The sequence below is a fragment of the Halichoerus grypus genome, chromosome 2 (genome assembly GCF_964656455.1).
Source record: "Halichoerus grypus chromosome 2, mHalGry1.hap1.1, whole genome shotgun sequence".
In the NCBI taxonomy this organism is placed as follows: domain Eukaryota; kingdom Metazoa; phylum Chordata; class Mammalia; order Carnivora; family Phocidae; genus Halichoerus; species Halichoerus grypus.
The window spans coordinates 175,614,654-175,636,316 of record NC_135713.1 but is presented as its reverse complement, the minus strand read 5'-3'; the positions used below and the strand labels follow the sequence as shown (position 1 = coordinate 175,636,316).

Here is a 21,663-nt window from a genome sequence, read left to right as displayed (position 1 = left end):
TTTTTTTTTTTTTTAAGATTTTATTTATTTATTTGACAGAGAGAGAGTGAGAGAGCACAAGCAGGGGGAGCAGCAGAGGGAAAGAGAAGCAGGCTCTCTGCTGAGCAGGGAGCCCGACCCCAGGATCATGACCCGAGCCAAAGGCAGATGCTTAACCAACTGAGCCACCCAGGAGCCCCTTTAATTACTTCTTTAGCTAACATTATATTTCCACTGGATACCTCTGCTCTAGACCCTGGGATTTTTCAGAACAGGTGGGGAACATTAGTCCTAAGGTCAGACATTGCCCTTTCCTGGACTTTCTCTGCTTAGACGATGTAACTGTCACCCTTCCTGGAGGCCAGGTACATCCACTGTCCCATTCAGAATGGAGTCCTTAAAAGGGTGGAGGAGTTAAAGAACAATTTTAAATGTAGATCACTGAGCAAATGCACGTTTTAGAAAGTCAAAGACAATAGGTGATTATCCAAGGCAACGTCTGACATTCACCTGAACGTTCCTGATTGGCTCTCCTATTTTACTTAGATTATTTCTTTTAATTGCCACAACAACGCTAACATTTAGGTGCTATTGTTGCATACATATTTTACTAATGAGTAATTGGAAGTTAGGGAGTTAGGCAGTGGTGTGGAGTTTTGATCCCAGTTGGTCCAACTATCCAATTGAAGTAAGTAGCAAGATTATGTGCTCCTTGTATATCCTATGCCTTGTCTATATATGACCTGACACACTAGATAGTGAGTATGTGTAGTAAAATGTATAACTTCAACCGTGTAGGAGATATATATATATATATATGGAAAAGTCTGGAAAGAAAAACATCAGAATGTTAAAAGATGGTTGATTATGAATGGTGACATTATGGACATTTTTTACATTTTTAAAATAATGTACATTTACATGTTTTTCATCTTTATACTTTACTGCATCTTCCAAACAAGATACTTTTCTGTATCTTTTTTGACGATGTGTGTATACTGTTTTAATTTATTTCCGTTACTTTTTAAAATTGCACAAAATAGTATTTTAAGAGAAGGTAGGTGGTTACTGACATGTTCTCTGAGTGCTGATATTGATCTTTTCTCTTCTTCCCATGATGTCTCCATTCCTCCCACATTTGGTGTCCTTTTCCTCCACTTGCTTCTCCATTCTCTCTCTCTCTCTCTCTCAATTTCTCTCTTCTGCTTTTTCACCCCTCTCTTTCTGTCTTGCTTCTTTCAGGATCCTCTCTTGAGATGTTTTCCCCTGGGTTTTCTTCCCTTATCTCCTCTCTCTCTCTTCTTTTCAAGAAGACTGATATTCAAATGAAGGGTCAATTAAATGTTACTTTGCACCTGGTAGGTTTCTGGGAGATTATACCTGCCTCTGGAGTTGTGAGGAAGGTGCTCAAGTTGGGGACTGAGCAATGGAGGGCAAGACTTCTAAAGAGGATGGCTATGATTTAGATAAAATAAAAGGTGGGGGAGAACATTTCAGAGTGACAGAAGCAGTGGAGACAAAGGTCTGAGGATTCTACCAGGGAAAGAGAGATGAGAGGGGGTTCTTACCTTATGGGGTCTAGGGATTGCTGTCTCCTGGTGCTGGCACTCAGTTAGAAAGGATATGGACTTCAACTGATTTTAGCTCCTGGATTAAATTAGTCTTGGTTGTATAATTGACTTTGATATGTGGCCTTTGGATCTGAATTGGGCTTAATAAGATTTAACTGCTTCAAAGGGCTTTATAAGAATTCATTTTATACTTCAAATCTGATTTCAAATGCTACCTACTTTAAAACGCCTTCTCTGACTTTGGTGCTCCTCCTCCAGAGCTCCTATTGTGCCATAGTTGATACATACCTTATTCAAGCAATTACCTCCTTTGTATTTTATCTTATTCTGTGGGAAATGTTTCCTTTATTGCCTCTCTTCAGGAATCTTGAGGGACAGACAGGTATCTTATTCATATTTGTATCCCAGGCCTAGCAAAGACCAGGAAAACACTCAGTTGAGCACGAAAGTGCTCAATAATGATTTTTAAAAGTATTTTATTTTATTTTAGTTATTTTTTTTAAAAAAAGATTTTATTTATTTATTTGGCAGAGAGAGAGACACAGCGAGAGAGGGAACACAAGCAGGGGGAGTGGGAGAGGGAGAAGCAGGCTTCCCGCAGAGCAGGGAGCCGGATGCGGGGCTCTATCCCAGGACCCTGGGATCATGACCTGAGCCGAAGGCAGACGCTTAACGACTGAGCCACCCAGGCGCCCCTTTAAAAGTATTTTAATAGCTAACATTTAGTAAGCACTGTGGCAAGCCCTATACCTACACTGTTTCATTCACCAGACACTTTAGGAGAAAAGTACTTTTATTATCCTCATTTTACAATAAGAAAACTGAAAGTAAGAGAGATTAATTTCATTTTGGACTAAATTTTACTTTGAAACGAATGGCAGAACTTTTTCTACAGGCTTTGGCTTCAAGATTTGGGCTCTTAATCATCATAGATGAACGAATGGGTGGATGAGGAATGCTTTTCATTCCATGGCTGAAGAAGTGACCTGGGGGCGCCTGGGTGGCTCAGATGGTTAAGCGTCTGCCTTCAGGTCAGGTCATGATCCCAGGGTCCTGGAATCGAGTCCCGCATTGGGCTCCCTCCTCAGCAGGGAACCTGCTTCTCCCTCTCCTGCTCCCCCTGCTTGTGCTTTCTTTCTCTGTCAAATTAATAAATAAAATCTAAGAAAAAAAAAAAACAAAAAAAATAAAATAAATAAAATCTTTAAAAAGAAGTGACGTGGAACAGTCCATCATTTATATTACAAAGGCAACTATGATGTCAAATTATGGTAAATCCTAACTCGCTAATGTTTCTAACTTTTAAATCATCTTTACTTCTCCCTCCCTCCCTTCCTTCTTCCCTTCCTTCCTTCCTTCTTCCTTCCTTTCCCATGGTCTCTCTCTCCAAAACTCTCAGGGAAAATGTTTGAACTCATATACTGAAGTGTAACCTAGTAAAGAACGGAGTGTTTTATAGGAAAGGGAAGTAACATTTTACTTGGTTCCCACTTCTTACCATTCATTCATTTGCAAATTTACAAATACCAAGCACCTACTGTGTGCTAGGAACCTTTTTTTAAGCACTAAGTGGTAAGCAAAACAAAGTTCTGGTTCTCACGGAGACTACACTAGTGGCACTTTACATACACTGACTGGTTCAATTCCTCACAATAATCTTATGAGGTAACGATGACAACAATAATAGATAACTCTTAGCAATGCATATCTGTGCCAGGCACTGGGCTATGTGCTTTATTTGTATTAACTCAGTTATCACAACACCCGTATGTATGTTTTCCCCATTTTACAAATGAGGAAAACTGAGACACAAAGAACTGACTGACTCAAGGTTTGAACCCAAGCAAGTGCGGCTCTAACTCCTAGGCTATTAACCATAAGGCTATATTGTTTCTCATGCATTTCTTTCTTAAATCTCACAACTTTTAAGTGTTCAAGTTCTATCTCAGATCGTCTGACTCCCAAGCTCAGGGGTTTGCGAGTGAAAATGCCTGGGAATTTTTGCAACACTTTCTCTTCCGACGAAATCAAACTAATTTCCACTTAATTCTCAGATTTGTGATGTGAACCCTCCTGCACCGTAAATTCCCCGGCAAGGAGAAAGATAGGGCCTGGGCCGGGGTCATCTTACACTGGCTGGGGTACCCAGCAGATGGCGCTATCTTAGTAGCCGCCAGCTGGCTGTCCGGTCCCCAGGGCTCACCGCCTCCGCCGAAAGCTTCCCGGCCCTCTCTCACTCCCTTCTCTCTCCTCCTCCCCACGGAGCCCGGGCCCACGTGACCTCAAGGCGGCCAATGGGCGAGCAGAGAGGGCGAGCTGGTCCCTGTGGCCGCCATTAAAGCGAAGGGAAAACCCGTGAATTCGGATTAAAGGGGGAAAAACACCGCCCGCTGGGCCCACAAAATGGGGGTGACTACGGCGTCCGGGCGGTGAGGCCGCAGTAGAGCAGACGTTAGGCCGGCCTGGCCCAGGGACGACACGAAGACACAGCCAGAGAATGGTCTGAGCCCGCAGACGCCGCCACCACCTCCGCCACTGAGGAGATTCTGGGCTTAAGGACATCGTCGCTGCCGGGCCGGGGGCCTGGGCTTCCCTCCCGGTTCTTGCCCTTCCTGCCCCTCTACGGGCGCCTCTCCGCCCGGGAGAACCCTCCAGGGCTTGGGCTCTGCCCTTTCGGACTCCATTTTAATTATTTATTGTGTTAATTTATTATTTTTTCTTGTGGAAGGGGCACATATCTCCTCTGTCCCCCAGAGAGGGACGAGCGTCCGCGGGCTCCGCGGCGGCCGCAGTCCGGCCCGCGGGGCAAGCGCGGCGCGGCCCTCCCGCCGGCCCTGGGCCCCGGGCGGCTAGGTGCCGGCCGGGCGGCGGGGGCTGCTCGCGGCGGCGGGGGGGTGGGTGGGGAGGGCGGGCGGCCCGGCGGCCTCCTCTTCCACCGCTCCCCCAACCACCACCCCCCCGCCCTCCCCGGTGTCTGTGTTTCTCTCTCTGGTCGGAGGCGGCGGTAATGGCGGATGGTGGGTTGTGGCGCCGGCGGCGGCTGCTGTGAGGGACGATGAGTTCCTCCTTCGTGCCGAACGGGGCCAGCCTGGAAGATTGTCACTGTAACCTCTTCTGCCTGGTGAGTGCAGGGGCCGCGGGCGGGGGCCGCGGCGAGCGGGGCGGTGGGGGAGGGGGCGGCGAGGTGCGCCCTTGGGCCGTGGGGGAGGGGGTCCGGGTCTGATCCAGATGCCCGAGTCCCCAGGCTAGGCCCAGCCGGAGCCGACGCGGCGGCGGAGCTCCGCACCAACCCCGGGAAACGCGTTCGCTCACCCACCATCCTAGGCTCTGGTTTAGGAGTGCTGGCTTTTTTTTTTTCTTGTTTCCGACTCTTGCTCACCGTAGTCTTGTCTTCAACTTCTGCTCCTTATCTGGCAGGACACTCACATTTCCCTCTGTGTTTCTTGCTTAACTATTGCTTTTCTCCTTATTGGCCCTGTATCCCTTCTTAACACTTTCCATTTTTGCCATTCTCCAGTGTCTTTATTCCTCACTCTGTTAATTTGGTTTCCCCCAATAAACAGGACACCGGAACTGAGGTACTAAAAATCTCTCTTCCTTTTACATTTTCTAATGAGTCAAGCTAACAGAAGATTAGTTTCTCCCTTCGATAAGTTCAGATCTCTCTGTAAAAACCAGTAGATACCATTTCATATGTTTTCTCTTTAAACTTTGAAAACAGTTTGCCATTTTGACAGTTTCTAGCCATCTTGCTTTTATTAGAACATGTTTGTGTGAGAGTGAAACGGACTAATGGAGGAGGTTCTATGGTTTTGCACTAATTTTTTTTTTTTCGTATTTGTTTTGCTTGCATTTTTAGAATGCTTGGGCAGGCTGCTCCTCGTTTTATTGAAAAGTCTAGGGAAGCTGGATGCAGGAATGACAATTGCACAGGTTGGCCCAGTTCTGGGAACATCCACAGTTAAGACTTTGAAAACTACCAACTGTTGCAAATACTTAGTCCTCAATTGGACAGCAGCTTAGCTTCATCCATGATTTAAAGTTTCAGTGACTTTCTTTATTTTTTGTGTGCTAGGAGAAATATTAAGAGAGTATGTGATAGGTAAGTGAACTGAGTGGGCGGAGCACAACTAGTTGGCAAGTGTAAACTGCCAGTCATGTATCAGCAGTTTCATTTTTGGCACCTTATGCTTTGCACCTCTTAAGTTAAAGAATTACTGAATTCCCTCTGTTGAATTTCTTTCACTGTGCCAAATTGGGATTTTTAATGCCCTTCTCTCTTGTAAAATGTTTTCTTGTACAATGTCCATTAATCAGCATCTCTTCAGATGCAGTAAAACATAACAGCAGGTTTTACATTTCTGTCTTCTCTGACTCTATTTTTGGTACTTTTAGGATCAGGTTCTTTGAAAATAGACTAGTACAAATCTGACAGTTCTTTGTGAGCACCTATTTCACTTTTCCTAAAAGGGATATGTGAAGAACTAACAATTTTTTCAGTATAGTTCACATTTCATTAGAGCCATCACCTCTATAAACATGAAATGATGAGTCTTTAAAAATTAATTTTCTGTTACAAGTGTGACACCAGGGAGTAAACGTGACCAGTTGGAACAGAACTACGTGTGCAGTATTAAAGTACATGTTTATATTTAACATTGTTAAGTTTCTTTTATTTTTCTTTGGGACACATATTTATTGCTATTCAGTGACATGTCAGTGTTAATATTTTAGCTGTTTTTGTTCCTTTCCTTAAATTTTTGGTTGAATGATCAAAGAATCATTTTTTTGGTCAATCTGCCTTAACATCTTAATATATATTGAAAAATTGTAATGTCTCAATGAAATAAGGGGCTTTAAGAGAGAGCACTATTGGGGCACCTGGGTGGCTCAGTCTTTAGGCGTCTGCCTTTGGCTCAGGTCATGATCCCAGGGTCCTAGGATCGAGCCCCGCATCCTTGCTCCATGGGAAGCCTGCTTCTCCCTCTCCCACTCCCCCTGCTTGTGTTCCTTCTCTCGCTGTCTCTCTCTCTCTCTGTCAAATAAATAAATAAAATCTTTAATTAAAAAAAAGAGTTACTATTGACTTTGAATGAATATGCAGTAATAATCATGCTTTCTTTTCTTTAGGCTGACTTGACGGGAATTAAATGGAAAAGATATGTATGGCAAGGCCCAACTTCTGCCCCTATTCTGTTTCCGGTGACAGAGGAAGACCCCATTTTGAGCAGTTTTAGTCGCTGCCTTAAGGCAGATGTACTTGGTGTTTGGCGGCGAGATCAAAGACCTGGAAGAAGAGAATTGTGGATATTTTGGTGGGGTGAAGACCCCAATTTTGCTGACCTTATTCACCATGACTTGTCAGGTGAAAGCAACTTATTTCTAACTAATGATATATAGCAACATTGTATACTTTTTCTAAAAATCATTTATATTACAAAATAAGATTTTTGTGTGTGAGAAACACTACTAAGTATGAAGCCAGATAAAAATTGAGCTTACTGTTATATTTCACTGTGGTTATTTTATTTTACTTAAATTATCCATATTATGTCAGGTTTTAGCCTTGAGTAACTGTTCTTTCACCAGCCAGGTTCCTTGTGAATTTCATGCAGACAGGGCACAGGGAAGGCCTGTTACCTAAGAAAAATGAAATGGGGGAGCATAAAGTTGCTAACAAAGTAATTTGCAGGCACATGTAATTCACCATTTGAGTCCATTCTGCCACTGCTCTCTTCCCTATGATTATGCAGACAGTTGTAGGAGTATCTAGAAATACTGAACTTTCTCATGTTTTTTTCTCCAAGGTATATATTTATTTTATTAACTGTCGTTGTTATATTAACATATGAAAGCATATGTTAATTTTGTTATTCTTGGAGAGTGATTCTTTTGTTTTAGATAGTGTTCCTTCAAACACTCACTAAAATGAGACTAGTGCCAACTTGTTTAGCTTTTTTTTTTTTTTTTAAGATTTTATTTATTCATTTGACACAGAGAGAGAGAGAGACACAGCGAGAGAGGGAACACAAGCAGGGGGAGTGGGAGAGGGAGAAGCAGGCTTCCCGCTGAGCGGGGAGCCCGACGCGGGGCTGATCCCAAGACCCTGGGATCATGACCCGAGCCGAAGGCAGACGCTTAACGACTGAGCCACCCAGGCGCTCCCAACTTGTTTAGCTTTTATAGGACATGGAATCATACTCTGAAAAGTTACACAAAAATAATTTTATTATGAACCTATCAATAAGACTACTTCTATCTTAATTTCTTGACTTTTATGACCAAATGTTACTTTAGAAAGAGAAACTGTAGCTCTTCATGTAGTCACTGAAGCTTGTGCTTCGTTTAGACTCTTAAGAGTCAATGTTAACTGAATCTTTGGTGATAGGAATGTAAATGATTAGTTATTTGCTGCAAGGTACCAACGACTTCAGCAAGATGTTTGGTAATGATTCTTGACAGGTAAATTAAGGATTTTTTGATAACTAAAAAAAGCATTCTTATTTGAAATTGAATACTCTGAAGTTTCTATTACTGTCCATTTGACCTGTAAGACCTATTTTATTTTTGGATGTAATGTAATCCAGGTGACCGTCTTAAACAAGCTCTTAGTAAGACTAATGTTTCTGTAGGAATGTATGTGTTACATTTGTTTTGATAGTTCCTTTTACCTTCTAATGAACAAACCCTTCACTGCTAATCTTTGAGAGAGATTACAATTCTTTTATGATAAATGCTTTCCAGCTTTGCTAGCTTTTCTAATAAGATCCCTGCTGGAGATATTAGTCCTTAGTTTTGAGTATGCATTGTAGTTCTAAATATGTAAAGTGATGTGTTTACATATGTATGTGTATGTACAAGTATATGAAATATATATATATATATGTCAGGATATGAAATTTCTTTATTAAGCTTGCTGGCTTTTTTCTTCCATTCACTTTGGTATGCTGGAGTTATTTTATTATTTTAAGTGGTCATAAAGACCACCTTAACTAAAATGTTTGGAGACTGTTTTAATGTTATTGATAAACTATAAACTATATAAACTAGTTGATAAACTATAATGCTGACTTGGGGATTTCAGTCTTAATAAAGTTGGCAGAGCATTTGAACAAACCACTTTTCTTCCAGATTTCGTGTAATACATTTTGTAGAATCAAAGATAATTTTAACAGATGTGTAGTATTTAGTTTTACCATCATAAGACTAGTATTTTGAAAGTCTATTAAAATTAAATGTGAGCTGTTTTGATGTATATTAAAACACTATGGGGATTTTTCCCTCTAGATTCATGTTATGAGTTAAATATGTTTTCTCCTAAAACTGGGCTACAGTTTAAAAAATAGCTTCTGTAGTTTAACTTTGCTTTTTTGCATAATTTAAAAAAAATAGTAATACCTGTAGTTTAAAATACTGATCTTGAATGTGAATGAATATAATTTTGGAAGATTAGGTTTTAATTGTTGTTAGATTTTGCTGAATGCCATTGAATGATAATTAACTTTAAAACATTTATCAGAGTGAAAGCAATTGAAATAGCAAAGCAAAATATATTAGGAGTAGTGTGTATAATCATAATTACCATTCCAAAGCCTCTTCTGTACTGTTTTAAACAACGTGTGTAGTCAGTGGTATTTATGTAATATTTTACCCTTTTTTCCCCCCAACTTGTCATTTACTTTAGAATGTTGTTACTTAAATCAGACATATCTTAAAGAATAATAAGGTCTTTTCAGATGGAGTATATTTGTCTCGCCCTTTTCTTTGCTCCAGGGACACCGTCTGCCTCCCTTTTGGGATAATTAGTCTGCCTCTGTCTCTCTAGCTAACCCCTTTTTCATTTCTTCCCATCTGTGGCACTCTATTCCCTTCTTTTAAGCTCCCCTGAGAAGAGAGCAGCTGGACAGTAGGGGTGGCATCAGCTGCAGGAGGCAATCCTGAGTTCCAAGTGGAGGTGTAGCACTGAGGAAAAGGGAACCGGAAGGACCCAGGTGGTAACTAAAAAGCTGGTTAATTTAGTATGAGCTTGCTTTTTGCAGGCACAGGCAGTGCCCTTCTGTTTGGTTCAGCACCTACCTCATCTTGTTACTGAAATGTTTGTGATTATGGTTTTATTTCCCTTCTTGATGAGGGAAAGAGGGAAGGCATTCTACTTTGCAAAGATTAGAATTCTGTTTTTCTTATTAACTGAAATATCCAGTGATAAAAGTACAGAATTGCCTTTGCTCAACCCCCTTATTTCTTTCGTGTCATCCATAGTGTATTTTAAAAAATAAACTTTTAATTTTAAAATAGTTTTAGATTTGCATAGAATTTGCAAAGATCGTATAGTGAGTTCCTGTATAACCCTCACCCAGCTTCTTTCATTGTTAATATCATATATTGTGTACATTTTTCACAACTAATGAACCAATATTGATATGCTGGTATTAACTAAAGCCTGTACTTTATTTGTATTTCCTTTATTTTTACCCAGAGTTCTTTTTCTATCCTATGTTCTCATCCAGGATACTACATTTAGTTGTCATGTCTCCTTAGGCTGTTCCAGATTGTGATATTTTCTAAGACTTGCCTTGTTTTGATGATCTTGATAGTTCTGAAGAATCTGATCAGGTTCTATAGTGCATTTTAAATTTTGCCTGTCTGAATATCATGTAGCATGTGTTTAGGTCATTTTCTTTTCAAGGTGTAGAAACAGAATGTAAACTTACCTTATTGCTAATTGGTAAAAATCTGTTACAGCAAAACAAATCTAACTTGATACATACTTTAAACCCTCAGTACTTGTTTTGTAGCAGTAGTAGTCAGTACTGTTTAGTGATTTGCAAAGACCTAATGATTTTTGGGTTAGGATTTTTGCTAACTAGTATTGCCTAACTTTAACATTCCAGGAAGAGATTTGTTCGAAATATCCCTTGAATCCCAAAGTCAAAAACTAACTTTTTTTTTAACTTTTTGGTCTGCTTCCTCTGAGAGAATGGATAGTTGAATTAATATGGTTTGATAGAAGAAGGATTAGGGAACAAAACTTTTCTCTGATTACAGCTTTTTAAATTTTATTTATTTATATATATATTTTTTAACTTAAAATTTGTAGCAGACCTCATTTAGTGGTTGTATGATAGAGGTGTAAAATTGGTTCTGGGAAAATTTTAACTTAATTCCTCTGCTCACAAGTCTCTATATAATACGTAGGACTGGTTCTTTTAAGTGTACTATTAGTTTGCATCAAAGCCAAGATTGTTTTATTACCATTAGTGTGTCCTTGATGGAGAAGAGTTTTCTGGGTATTTTTCTTTTGTGCCCTAACCTTTTTGGAATTTTATTGCTGTCCTTATTGGCTTTTAGTCTTTCCCTTAAAACAAAAATAAAAATAAAAACTACTCCCTCTCCTGAGGTTGCATCTTTAAAAAAAAAAAGATCATAGCAAGCTAGACTGTGATGAGACTCTGAGAAAACTGATACCTTGAAACTAAAAAAACAGACTCAGGGCTAAAAATATTTGTTATTTTTTCTGGCTCCTGTGGTGTATATATGGGATTTTAGCAACTTGTCCAGATACTTTCATTATACCAGAATTTCATCATAATACTGTCAAACTAAATGGGCCATTGGTTGCTCTTAGAATTTAATTTTAGATTCTTTTATTGAAGGATATTATAGTGGAATTTAACCTTAAGTGGCAGCTTTAACAGGATTGACAAACAGATAAATAGCAGCCAAGTAGAGGAATCTAGCGTCAGCCAAATAAAAAAATTGTGTGCCTGAAGCGAGTTAATTCATTTCTATCTTCTGTTCCATAGTTTACTTGTGACGAACTTTTTGTATTGACTAGTCTTCTAGGAACACTTTTATTTGTCATATTTCTTCTGTGTACTGCCCATTTTGAGCAAGAACATATATCTTTTAAATCTTCAAATCAGAGGTAATCATCAACATATATTCAGGGGATTTTTAAACCAGAGTTTTTCAGGTTTTGCCAAAGATCAGTGATGCTGCCAGCCTAAGGCTCTGAGTAATATTTGTTGAATGAATGGCTATGAATGGGCAATTATTTAAGACAAACACTGAATTAGACATTTAAACATTTCTCATTTTCTATCATTTTTGACCCATTCATTATTCATTAGTATATGTTGTGTTTTAAAAGCTTGGCAGAATTATTTAGGAAAAGAGTCCATTTTTACTGGTTTATTACTGTGGAGATATTTAAAGATGTCAGTTTTGAGAAAAATGTTGAATACCAATACTAGGTGTGTCAGCTTTTTCATTTTTTTCCCCCATAGTGACAGAATTATTTTGATGACCTATCACATAGTTTGTCATCACTATAATCTGTATCCTCAGGAAAATATTTTATGGTAATCAAATTTAGCATTTGAACTTTTGCATTGTTTTCAAATATTTTGTAAAAATTTTTCAGGTAATGATGAAGAGTTCTAATGCTAAGAGTTCTAATGGAGGGGCGCCTGGGTAGCTCAGTCATTAAGCGTCTGCCTTCGGCTCGGGTCATGATTCCAGGGTCCTGGGATGGAGCCCCACATCAGGCTCCCTGCTCGGTGGGAGGCCTGCTTCTCCCTCCCCCTCTGTCCCTGCTTGTGTTCCCTCTCTCGCTGTGTCTCTCTCTCTGTCAAATAAATAAAATCTTTAAAAAAAAAAAAGTTCTAATGGAAAATTACTATAAACAAAATTGAACCTATTTTCTCTGGGGATACAGATACAAGAGGAGAAAAACATTTATTTAAATGCATTAAGCAGACTTTTTCCATTAGGCTATGGTTGATTAAATTCAAAAGAGCTAGGTAAAGATTTGCTGTATGTTCCCTTCTACCTCCCTTCTCTATTATGATACTGGTGTTGAGATTCAGGGACTGGTTTTAATTAGTGTAAGAGGTGCATATCACTATCTTGGGTGGGTTGGTTGTACCATTTCACTTTTCATATCTGAATACACATGTAGAGAAGTACTTTTGCTATGGTTATTATAACAGGCTATTAGAAGATTGGCTGAGTAGACTCTTATTTCTAGGTGACCCCCCCCCCCCCCGCCCACACACACACCAAAACAACAACAACAAATCTTCAGGCTTTTCATTGAGTGTTATTAGGACTTATTTCCTCAGCAGTGAAAAATGAAATTGTTGCTTTAGTATAATAGTTGCTTAGTTACTTGCTATATAGGTGAAGATATACTTGATATTTGTTGGCTTAGAAGATCCTTACAGGTGTCCTTTCTTCTTTGTTTTATGCATAACTCCCATTTAGTGTTAATGAAAATTGTGGGCGTTTGAGGATATAATGTAAAATGAGGATTGAGTTCACCTAAATTTCTCTAGATAAAAGCATTAAGTTCCCTAGAACTAGATTTTCCCTAGATAAACTTTAGAGCAATGAGGGAGAAATGCTTGAAAATTAGTACTGATGAAATTTTTAAACTATTTAGTATTCTTAAATCATTTAACTTCAGGTTTAACTGAGATAGATTTTCTTCAGAATTTTATGTAAAAAATGTATGCAAATTATTGTATTACAGGCTTTTACTATTCCAAAGACTTTTTTATTTACTCTTTGTGGGAAGAAGACAAATTCATTCTCAAGTTTTAAGTGAATAATTTTCTGATAATTAAAGTTTATAGCGACTGAGCAACTTTGATATGTAATGGTAACAACTCTGTGTCTTGGATCTTGTGGCTTTAAAACTTAAAACTAGTTAAAAAGATTTTGGTAAACGTTTGTTGTATAGGACAAATGTTACAACCATTGTGCTTCTCAGAAGGTAAGGATTTTTGAGAAGGCAATAAAAATAAAGTATACTAAATAGATTACAAAGAAGTGAAGAACTGGGAGATATTCCCAGCATAACTGGAAATTAAAAACATGCATATTTTTAGTAATCATAGATCACAATTTGAGGTAAAACTCTTAATGTGACTAGTTTTGAAATGACTGTGATTAGGCTGAAAGCAGATTGATTAAGATTTATTTTTTTTCTCTCAGCAACTCACGAATATACTTGTGATCTAGACCCTTAAATAATTAAAGTGAAGTCACTGTGTGCCATTTCCCTTTTCTCCTAGACTACTGTTTTCTTTAATAAAGTGAAACTTGTGAAGTTTTGGCTTATATAGACATATATAAGGTGGTCTACAATATAATAGAATGTAAAACCTCTTTTCCTTTAAAATTAATGCTTAATGATTTAAAATTATTCCAACTCTCAAGTACTGTCATTTTTTTAAAGCTTACATCATTTTTTTTTTTTTTTAAGCCTACCTTTTTGGAAAAATAATTAGTTGACTTGAAAGACTTGACTAATTTAGGAAACACTTTGAAGAACAACACAAAATCAACATTAACCTTTGTAGTGCCACAAATTTCTAGTGCAGTTAAAGTCCACTGTCATTATGCTTTTTAGTTAATGTTTAGTCTGTCCATTTGTTGTGTAGATTATGAATATAATCTTAATACATGCTTCTGCTTTTATTCAAAAGCATCATAGTTTATTATTATTCTGTGGGTATAGTGTAGACATTTTTAGTGTTGAATTAAGGTTTTATCATTTTTTACTTATATTGAAAGACGACCCATATTTATAAAATGTTTATAAAAAGTATACAGGCTATGGAATGATACTAAATTATATTTGAAATAATAAGTTAAAAGCCTAAGTATCATTTGTAGCAGAATTCATTGGATGCTTTGTTAAAGATATGAAATGGATAGAGAATAAACTTTTTTGAACTACTTCTAGACTTACCTAGAAATAACTATGTTAACATTTTTTTGGTAAGTTAACTTAAAGTGGTTAATAGATGGGCTGGCAAAATTGAGGCCGTATAGTTAGTAGGGTAGTTATAACTTTGTATTAGAAGTTCTATTTATTTATTTTTTTAAGATTTTATTTATTGATTTGAGAGAGAGAGAGAATACGAGTAGGGGGAGGGACAGAGGGAGAAGCCAACTTTCCACTGAGCAGGGAGCCCAGTGCGGGACTCCATCCCAGGACCCCGGGATCATGACCTGAGCGGAACGCAGATGCTTAACTGACTGAGCCACCCAGACACCCCTAAAGACTTAAATTTTAAATTGAACTTCTGGGGCACCTGGGTGGCTCAGTCGTTAAACGTCTGCCTTCCACTCAGGTCATGATCCCAGGGTCCTGGGATAGAGCCCCGTGTTGGGCTCCCTGCTCAGCGGGGAGCCTGCTTTTCCCTATCCCTCTGCTTCTCCACCTGCTTGTGCTCTCTCACTCTCTCTCTGTCAAATAAATAAAATCTTTTTAAAAAAATTTAAGTCTTTATATTTTAAAATTTCTTCCTCAAGTAGAGGATCCTATATTGAAGAGTAATGGGAATCATTTGGTTGAAATGAGATCGAAGGTGGCATAATGCATCACTTGTTAGGCTCTGTGCCAAAAGCTTCCTTTTTATTCATCACTTATTTTTATAGTTGAGTCGTGGATTAGAATGCTGATGGACATAACATTTTTTGAGTTAATTACTAACTGGCTAGTTTTTTTTGGCAGGCTGAATGACTGGAGGAATTAGGACAAAGTAACAAGTGAGCCAGCTTAGAAGTTGCCATCTTAGGTATAGCGTGTCTTTAATGTTTCCCAGCTTATACAAATGTTCTTTGCATTGATAAAGAAACCAAATCAGTATGTTTGCAACATATCATTGACTTTTTATGCAGTGGGAAAATAATTTTCAGGTACTTTAATGGAATACATGACACTTATGCATTTTACTCCTTATGGAGTAACTTTGAAACCTGGTATTTTAATGTTTAGAGATATATTGAAGTGGTGGTAGCTCAATATTCTGAGGTTTAGTTGGGTTTATGTAGTAGGTGTAGTAGTGTTTATGAATTTAAACTGTAACACTTTTTACTTGGCTCTGAGTAGATATAGTGCCACTATTTTACTTTTTGTTTCTTTCATTTCTCTTGTAGAAGAGGAAGATGGAGTGTGGGAGAATGGACTTTCCTATGAATGTCGTACTCTGCTATTTAAAGCAGTTCACAATCTGTTGGAACGGTGTTTAATGAACCGGAACTTTGTACGCATTGGCAAATGGTTTGTAAAGCCTTATGAAAAAGATGAAAAACCTATAAATAAAAGGTAAGCTATCTCATATAAACTCTTAACATTTCTTTAGGTTTGTTAATTTTTATAGCTTTACAGAAAATGTGGACTGAAACAAGCTGTCTTACATATGCAGGAAGTTAAGTTCAGCAAAGTACTATAAGTATTCAATTTTCTTTGACCACTTCACCCTTTCTTTTATGCATTTTAAGAATTTTCTTGAAGTGGGAATAGGCTGGATATCTAGTGACCTAAATTTTTATTTGGGACGATAGAAAAATGTGGGGTGAAAGCAGAGGCTTAAGCAATGAAGTATATCTTTTTAATAGTAGTGCAAATATATTTGCAGTACTCTGTTAAAATTAAGTAATATTAATACTTATTAAAGATAGTGATCTGTAGTTGTGTTTTGGATTGAGTTAACCCTTCTCATTCCCAAACCTCTAATTTTGCTTTAAAGTAATTTAAATTTGTGTTTTTCTATATAAGACATGTTTACTCTTAGAGTGTAATTTTCTTGAACTTTGAATTAAGCAAATTTATGACACTAATTTGTAGAGTAGTTGCAGATAGAGACGCAGAAGACTTTAAGATAACTTCTTTTCCTGTGTAGTTAAAAGCTTTAGATTGCTACAGTATTTATTTATTTATTTTTAGATTTTTATTTACTTATTTTGGGGGAGAGAGAATGCATGAGAAGGGGGGAGGGGCAGAAGGAGAAGGAGAGAGAGAATCCCAGGCAGACTCCCTGCCAAAAGCAGAGCCCAACTCGGGGCTCTGTCCCACGACCCTGAGATCATGATCCAAGCTGAAATCAAGAGTTGGATGCTCAACCAACTGAGCCACCCAGGCTCCCCAGTTCTCTTTGATTTAAATATGATATAAGATACGATCTCTTAGAAGATTTGGTCCTAAGCACTTGGTTAAATTAGTGAGGCTTCAAGAAAGATGAAACCGTAAGATGGGATGTGAGAGAAAAAGAAATTTTTTAGTTTTCCCTGAAAGATGTGAGGATATGAAGGAAACATTTGGTTATGTTGTATCATTGTTGGGATGCCGTCTTTTATGTCTTTTTTTTCGTATTTTTTAAAAAAGATTTTATTTATTTGAGATAGCCATGAGTGTGTGTGGGGGGGGGAGGGGCAGAAGGAGAGGGAGAAGCAGACTCCCGGCTGAGCAGGGAGCCTGCTGTGGGGTTTGATCCCAGGACTCTGGGATCATGACCTGAGCCAAAGGCAGACGTTGAGCCACCCAGGTGCCCCCATCCTTTATGTCTTATGTACACATTGTTTTCAGTGTGTAACTCTGTGGAGTCTTTTCAAACTTCTCTTTTTAGTTTTAGTAGAATGGATGAGTAGATAAGCCTGAACAAATCAAGGCTCTTTTTCTTCCTCTTTGAAAATGAACATAAACCTTTACTGTCAACAAAAAAATTGTACAAGTTAGGAATGAATTCAGTTGCAAAAGACAGAACACCTAACTACTTGGCTTATGTAGGAATTGATTTTTCTAGGTAGCAAGGAGTCTGGAGGTAGGTAGTCCAATACTGGTGCGTCTGTTCAATGATGTCATCAAGGACTCTGGTACCCTGGAGTTTTCTGTGATGTCATCTTTAGCCTTTAGCTTTCATCCACATGGTCTCTGTGAGTGTTGCCCTTACGGATTTCACTCACAGTGAATTCAGGCAGGAAGAGGAAGGGAGAAAGCAAGAAGGGGTGACCCTTGTATCAGAAAATAGGTTCTTTCCTGGAGACTTTAGCTGACCTATCATTGGCTATACTGAGAGAAACAAATATTTTTTATATGGGAGCATTGCCACTCTGAACAAAATAAGGCTTCTGGTTAGTGAGAAGAAATGGAGAAGAGACATGAAGTAGGCAATTAGAAGAAGGGGAAATAAATGTCAGGTTGGTAATCAGCAGTGTTCAGCATATACATTAATACAGTTTTTAATTTTTTTTTGTTTTTTTAAAGATTTTATTTATTTATTTGACAGAGACACAGCGAGAGAGGGAACACAAGCAGGAGGAGCGGGAGAGGGAGAAGCAGGCTTTCCGCTGAGCAGAGAGCCCGATGTGGGGCTCGATCCCAGGACACTAGGATCATGACCTGAGCTGAAGGCAGACACTTAACAACTGAGCCACCCAGGCACCCCCACATTAATACAGTTTTAAGAAGTCAAGCAGATAACTGAGATCTAAAATGATTAAAAGCTGCCATCTGAGCACCAAATACTAGATGTGCTCCTCAGAGGCATTCCCTTTTAATTCTTTTAACTTTTAATTTACCTATTTAAAAATTTAAAAGCAAATAACATGCTGATTCTTGAGTTTTCAGTTATTCAGTATTAATCTATTGACTTTTTTTAAGATTTTATTTATTAGAGAGAGAGTGCAAACAGGGGGAGAGGGATAGGGAGAGAGAGAATCTCAAGCAGACTCTGTGCCAAGTGTGTGGAGCCCAATGTGGGCTCGATCCCATGACTCTGAGATTATGACCTGAGCTGAAATCAAGAGTCAGACGCTTAACACACTGAGCCACCCAGGCACCCCTAATCTCTTGACTTTGTTTGATGATTTAACTATTTTACACTCCTCCCCCCATGCCAACCACTTGTATACACTCTTCTCCCTTCATTTCTTATCTTGCCAGTAAGGTTACAAGAGTTGGTAAAAACAATACCTGTTTGGGCGCCTGGGTGGCTCAGTTGGTTAAGCGACTGCCTTCGGCTCAGGTCATGATCCTGGAGTCCCTGGATCGAGTCCCGCATCGGGCTCCCTGCTCGGCAGGGAGCCTGCTTCACCGAACTCTGACCCTCCCCCCTCTCATGTGCTCTCTCTCTCTCTCTCATTCTCTCTGTCTTAAATAAATAAATAAAATCTTTAAAAACAAAAACAAAAACAATACCTGTTGTATGTATTATGATTATATAAATATTATTTGTAGCCGAGCCATATAGTGTATTAGAATTATATTCTATTCCCTCTATATCTTTTTGTTTTCTTCAGCGTTATGTTATCTCTTTTGTCATTTAATTATCTATGTCAGAGGTTGGTATCTCTTAAGTGCAGAATTCCTGTTTCATCCAATTCAAAGTGAACTTCTAAGTTTTCTACTGATCTGGATCAGTAATATAAAGAGCCTGTCTACAGGATAGAGAAGTGGGTCTAGGAGTCTGACTTACTCATTTGAACTTTCATTCTTTTTGTTTTTTGTTACACCATGCATCCACCTTCAGAGATCTACCAGTGTCTTCACTTCTGTGCCTTTCTGGGATTCTGTGGGTTTGATTCAGTTTGCATCTTGGTTTCTTCCCCTTAGCCTTTATCTACTAAGCTAGTTACTATTTTTGCCTTTGCTTGTTAGCTCCCCAAATTTTGTGGCCAGTATTTTGCCTTCACTTGTACCATTCTCTTTGTGCTCTTTTGCTGTCTATATGGAAGGTGTTTCACAAAGACGTAGAGGTAAATGAATGTGTTCAATGAGCCATGTAAGATACTGGAAGTATCTTTATTTCTCTTCATGAAAGAAGCTCTCTTAATGGGCTGTTATTAATAGAAGATGCAACTTTTCATACTGGAGATTTTCATGAATCCAATAGATTCTGCTTGTTATTTACATAACGTAATTGAGCAGTAGTGTTTTTCTCTGGGCTGACCCATTTAGAAGGGGAACTAAATTCAAATTGTGTTTTATTAGTGGAGTGGTACTAGAAATAGTATATGCTCTTTTGAGTTACTCTTGAAGGTTAGTTGTGGTACAAAACTGATTTTATCCAGGACAGATAAATGCTGTCCCTCAAACCTTTTTTCATAGGAACTTCCCTGCTACCTCCCCTCCCTTTAGAAAAACAAGTAGAAAAATCAAGCAGATAAGTCTCTCACCTGCTTTTAATTATGGTTTGGGACTACTTAACTTTCCCATTGAATTCAGTGGAATGATATTAGGAAGGTAGATAACAATTGGATTATAAATTGCATTTCTGGCCTATTATGAAGCTAAACCATTAAGCATCATATATACTGTTTTTGTTTACTGATCCAGTCACTTTTTGTTGAACTTGCATAAGCTTTTTTTTTTTTTTTTTTTTTTTTAAAGACAGAGCAGGCAGGGGGATTGGGGGGTGGTGAGAGAGAATCTTAAGCAGGCTCCCCCTCACAACCTGAGATCATGACCTGAGTCGAAATCAAGATCGGATGCTTAATTGATTGAGCCACCCAGATGCCCCAAGAACTTGTATAAACATTCTTAAAAAGAATTACAATTGTCTGGGGCGCATGGGTGGCTCAGGCAGTTAAGTGACCCAACTTGATTTCGACTCATGTCATGATCTCACGGTCCTGAGATTGGCCACTTAGGGCTCCCTATAAGGCCTATGTGCTCAGTGGGGAGTCTGAGATTTTCTCTCTTTCTCTCTCTCCCTCTGCCCCTCCTCCCACTTGTGGGCTCTCTTGTACATGCTCTCTAAATAAATAAATAAAATCTTAAAAGAACACAATTGTCAAGGAAATTGGTATTGTGAAGCTGGTTTCATTTGAACAAAGGAGAAAATAATATTCCTGACATTTTCTTTATTCTTCCTCCCTTTATCCCCATTAAATATAGATTCTCATCTTCTAATAATCTGAATTTCAATGTAGCTAATTGTCTGATTAACTATAACAACCTTCAGGGACTGAAAGAGGAAATGGAATTAAATCTAGTGGTATAGCTAGGTTAGCTGTAAAGAACCCCTCAACTGTATAGGTAATTAACCACAGAAATTTAAGATGTTATTAGGGTAATTAACACAAAGAAATTTAAAAGAATTACTTTTAAATCTACCATCTTCAGGTATTGTTAAAAGAACGACCAGTGTTTTGTCTTAACAGTTTAGATGTTTTCCTACAGTGTAGGAAACTAGATCAGATGCAGTCGCTGTGTTTGCTAGTGAAACCACAGGTAAATGGCTATAATAAATACCAATGACTTACTGTAGGTTTTAAGTAGTCTCTTAGTAAAAAGACATTACAAACGTGTGATGTTTGAGTATACATTAGGATCAAATTATTTTGAAGAAGAACCTAAGTTTGTGTTTGGTTGGTTTTTTGTCATTTGAATCTATTATAGCAGCTTAGCTGAGTGGCCGGTTAAGTTTGTGTATTTAGTAAGAATTTTAAATGCTTATAGGAAGATACACAGAGTAGAAAGATATTAATAAGGATTTTTTCTTTTAAGACTGCTAGTCTAGTATCTTACACTATGTGTTTACATAGGAGGTGTGCTAATTAAGTGGCAGTTGAGATTGTATAGGAGAGAATTAATAGGGAACATTTAGTATATACTTTAATTTTACTCTGTTCCCTCACCTACAGATATAGCCATATAATTAATTTCTATGGAAAAACATATATTGTTCAGTTGGTAAATCTGCTTTGAGATTTTTACTCTACTATTTAACTTCAATTTTAAAAAGCAATATAGGATATCTATATATTATGTATATATGTGTGTGTATAATCACGTGTGTGTATATAAATAGGATAGAATAAATCTTTGCTGAATATAACATAAAGGAGATTGGATCAGATATCTGGTTCTGTATGTTCTTTTTTTAAAAGATTTTATTTATTTGAGAAAGGGAGAGCGCGCGTGCACGTGTGTGTGTGTGTGTGTGTGTGTGTGTGTAGGAGGAGGAGGGGGAGAGAATCTCAAGCAGATTCTGCACTGAATGTGGAGCCCCATGTGGGGCTTGATCCCACGACCCTGAGATCATGACCTGAGCCAAAATCAGGAGTCAGATGCTTACCTCACTAAGCCACCCAGGCGCCCCAGGTTCTGTATGTTCTACGCCCTTATTTTGGGTTCTGGAATTAAGGGTTAAGTATTAGCAAAGAGCCTGGCCCACAGAAAGAGATTTTGGTCTTGTGGGATGAAGCAGGCAAAGTTCACAGGAAGGAGAGGAGTATATCCCTAAGTATTTTATAGAGTTAATTGTAACTAGAATATTAGGGCAAAATAAGGAATTTTAATCCTGTTTATTTTTTTAAA

At 38.3% G+C, this 21,663-nt stretch overlaps 1 protein-coding gene across 2 annotated transcripts in view; it reads left to right on the top strand.

Annotated features, from left to right (window-relative positions):
• Positions 1-3,845: 3,845 nt before the first annotated feature.
• Positions 3,846-21,663, top strand: part of MED13 (mediator complex subunit 13) — a 103,701-nt gene continuing 85,883 nt past the window's right edge. The window contains exons 1-3 of one of the 2 annotated variants that reach the window (XR_004913938.2): positions 3,846-4,671; positions 6,681-6,915; positions 15,501-15,669. Coding sequence is in view for 1 of the 2 variants with exons in the window: in XM_036081781.2 (XP_035937674.1) it covers positions 4,606-4,671; positions 6,681-6,915; positions 15,501-15,669 (470 nt within the window). In the remaining variant the exon portion in view is untranslated. The remainder of the gene's footprint in view (positions 4,672-6,680; positions 6,916-15,500; positions 15,670-21,663) is intronic. The other variant, XM_036081781.2, reaches the window with a different exon arrangement.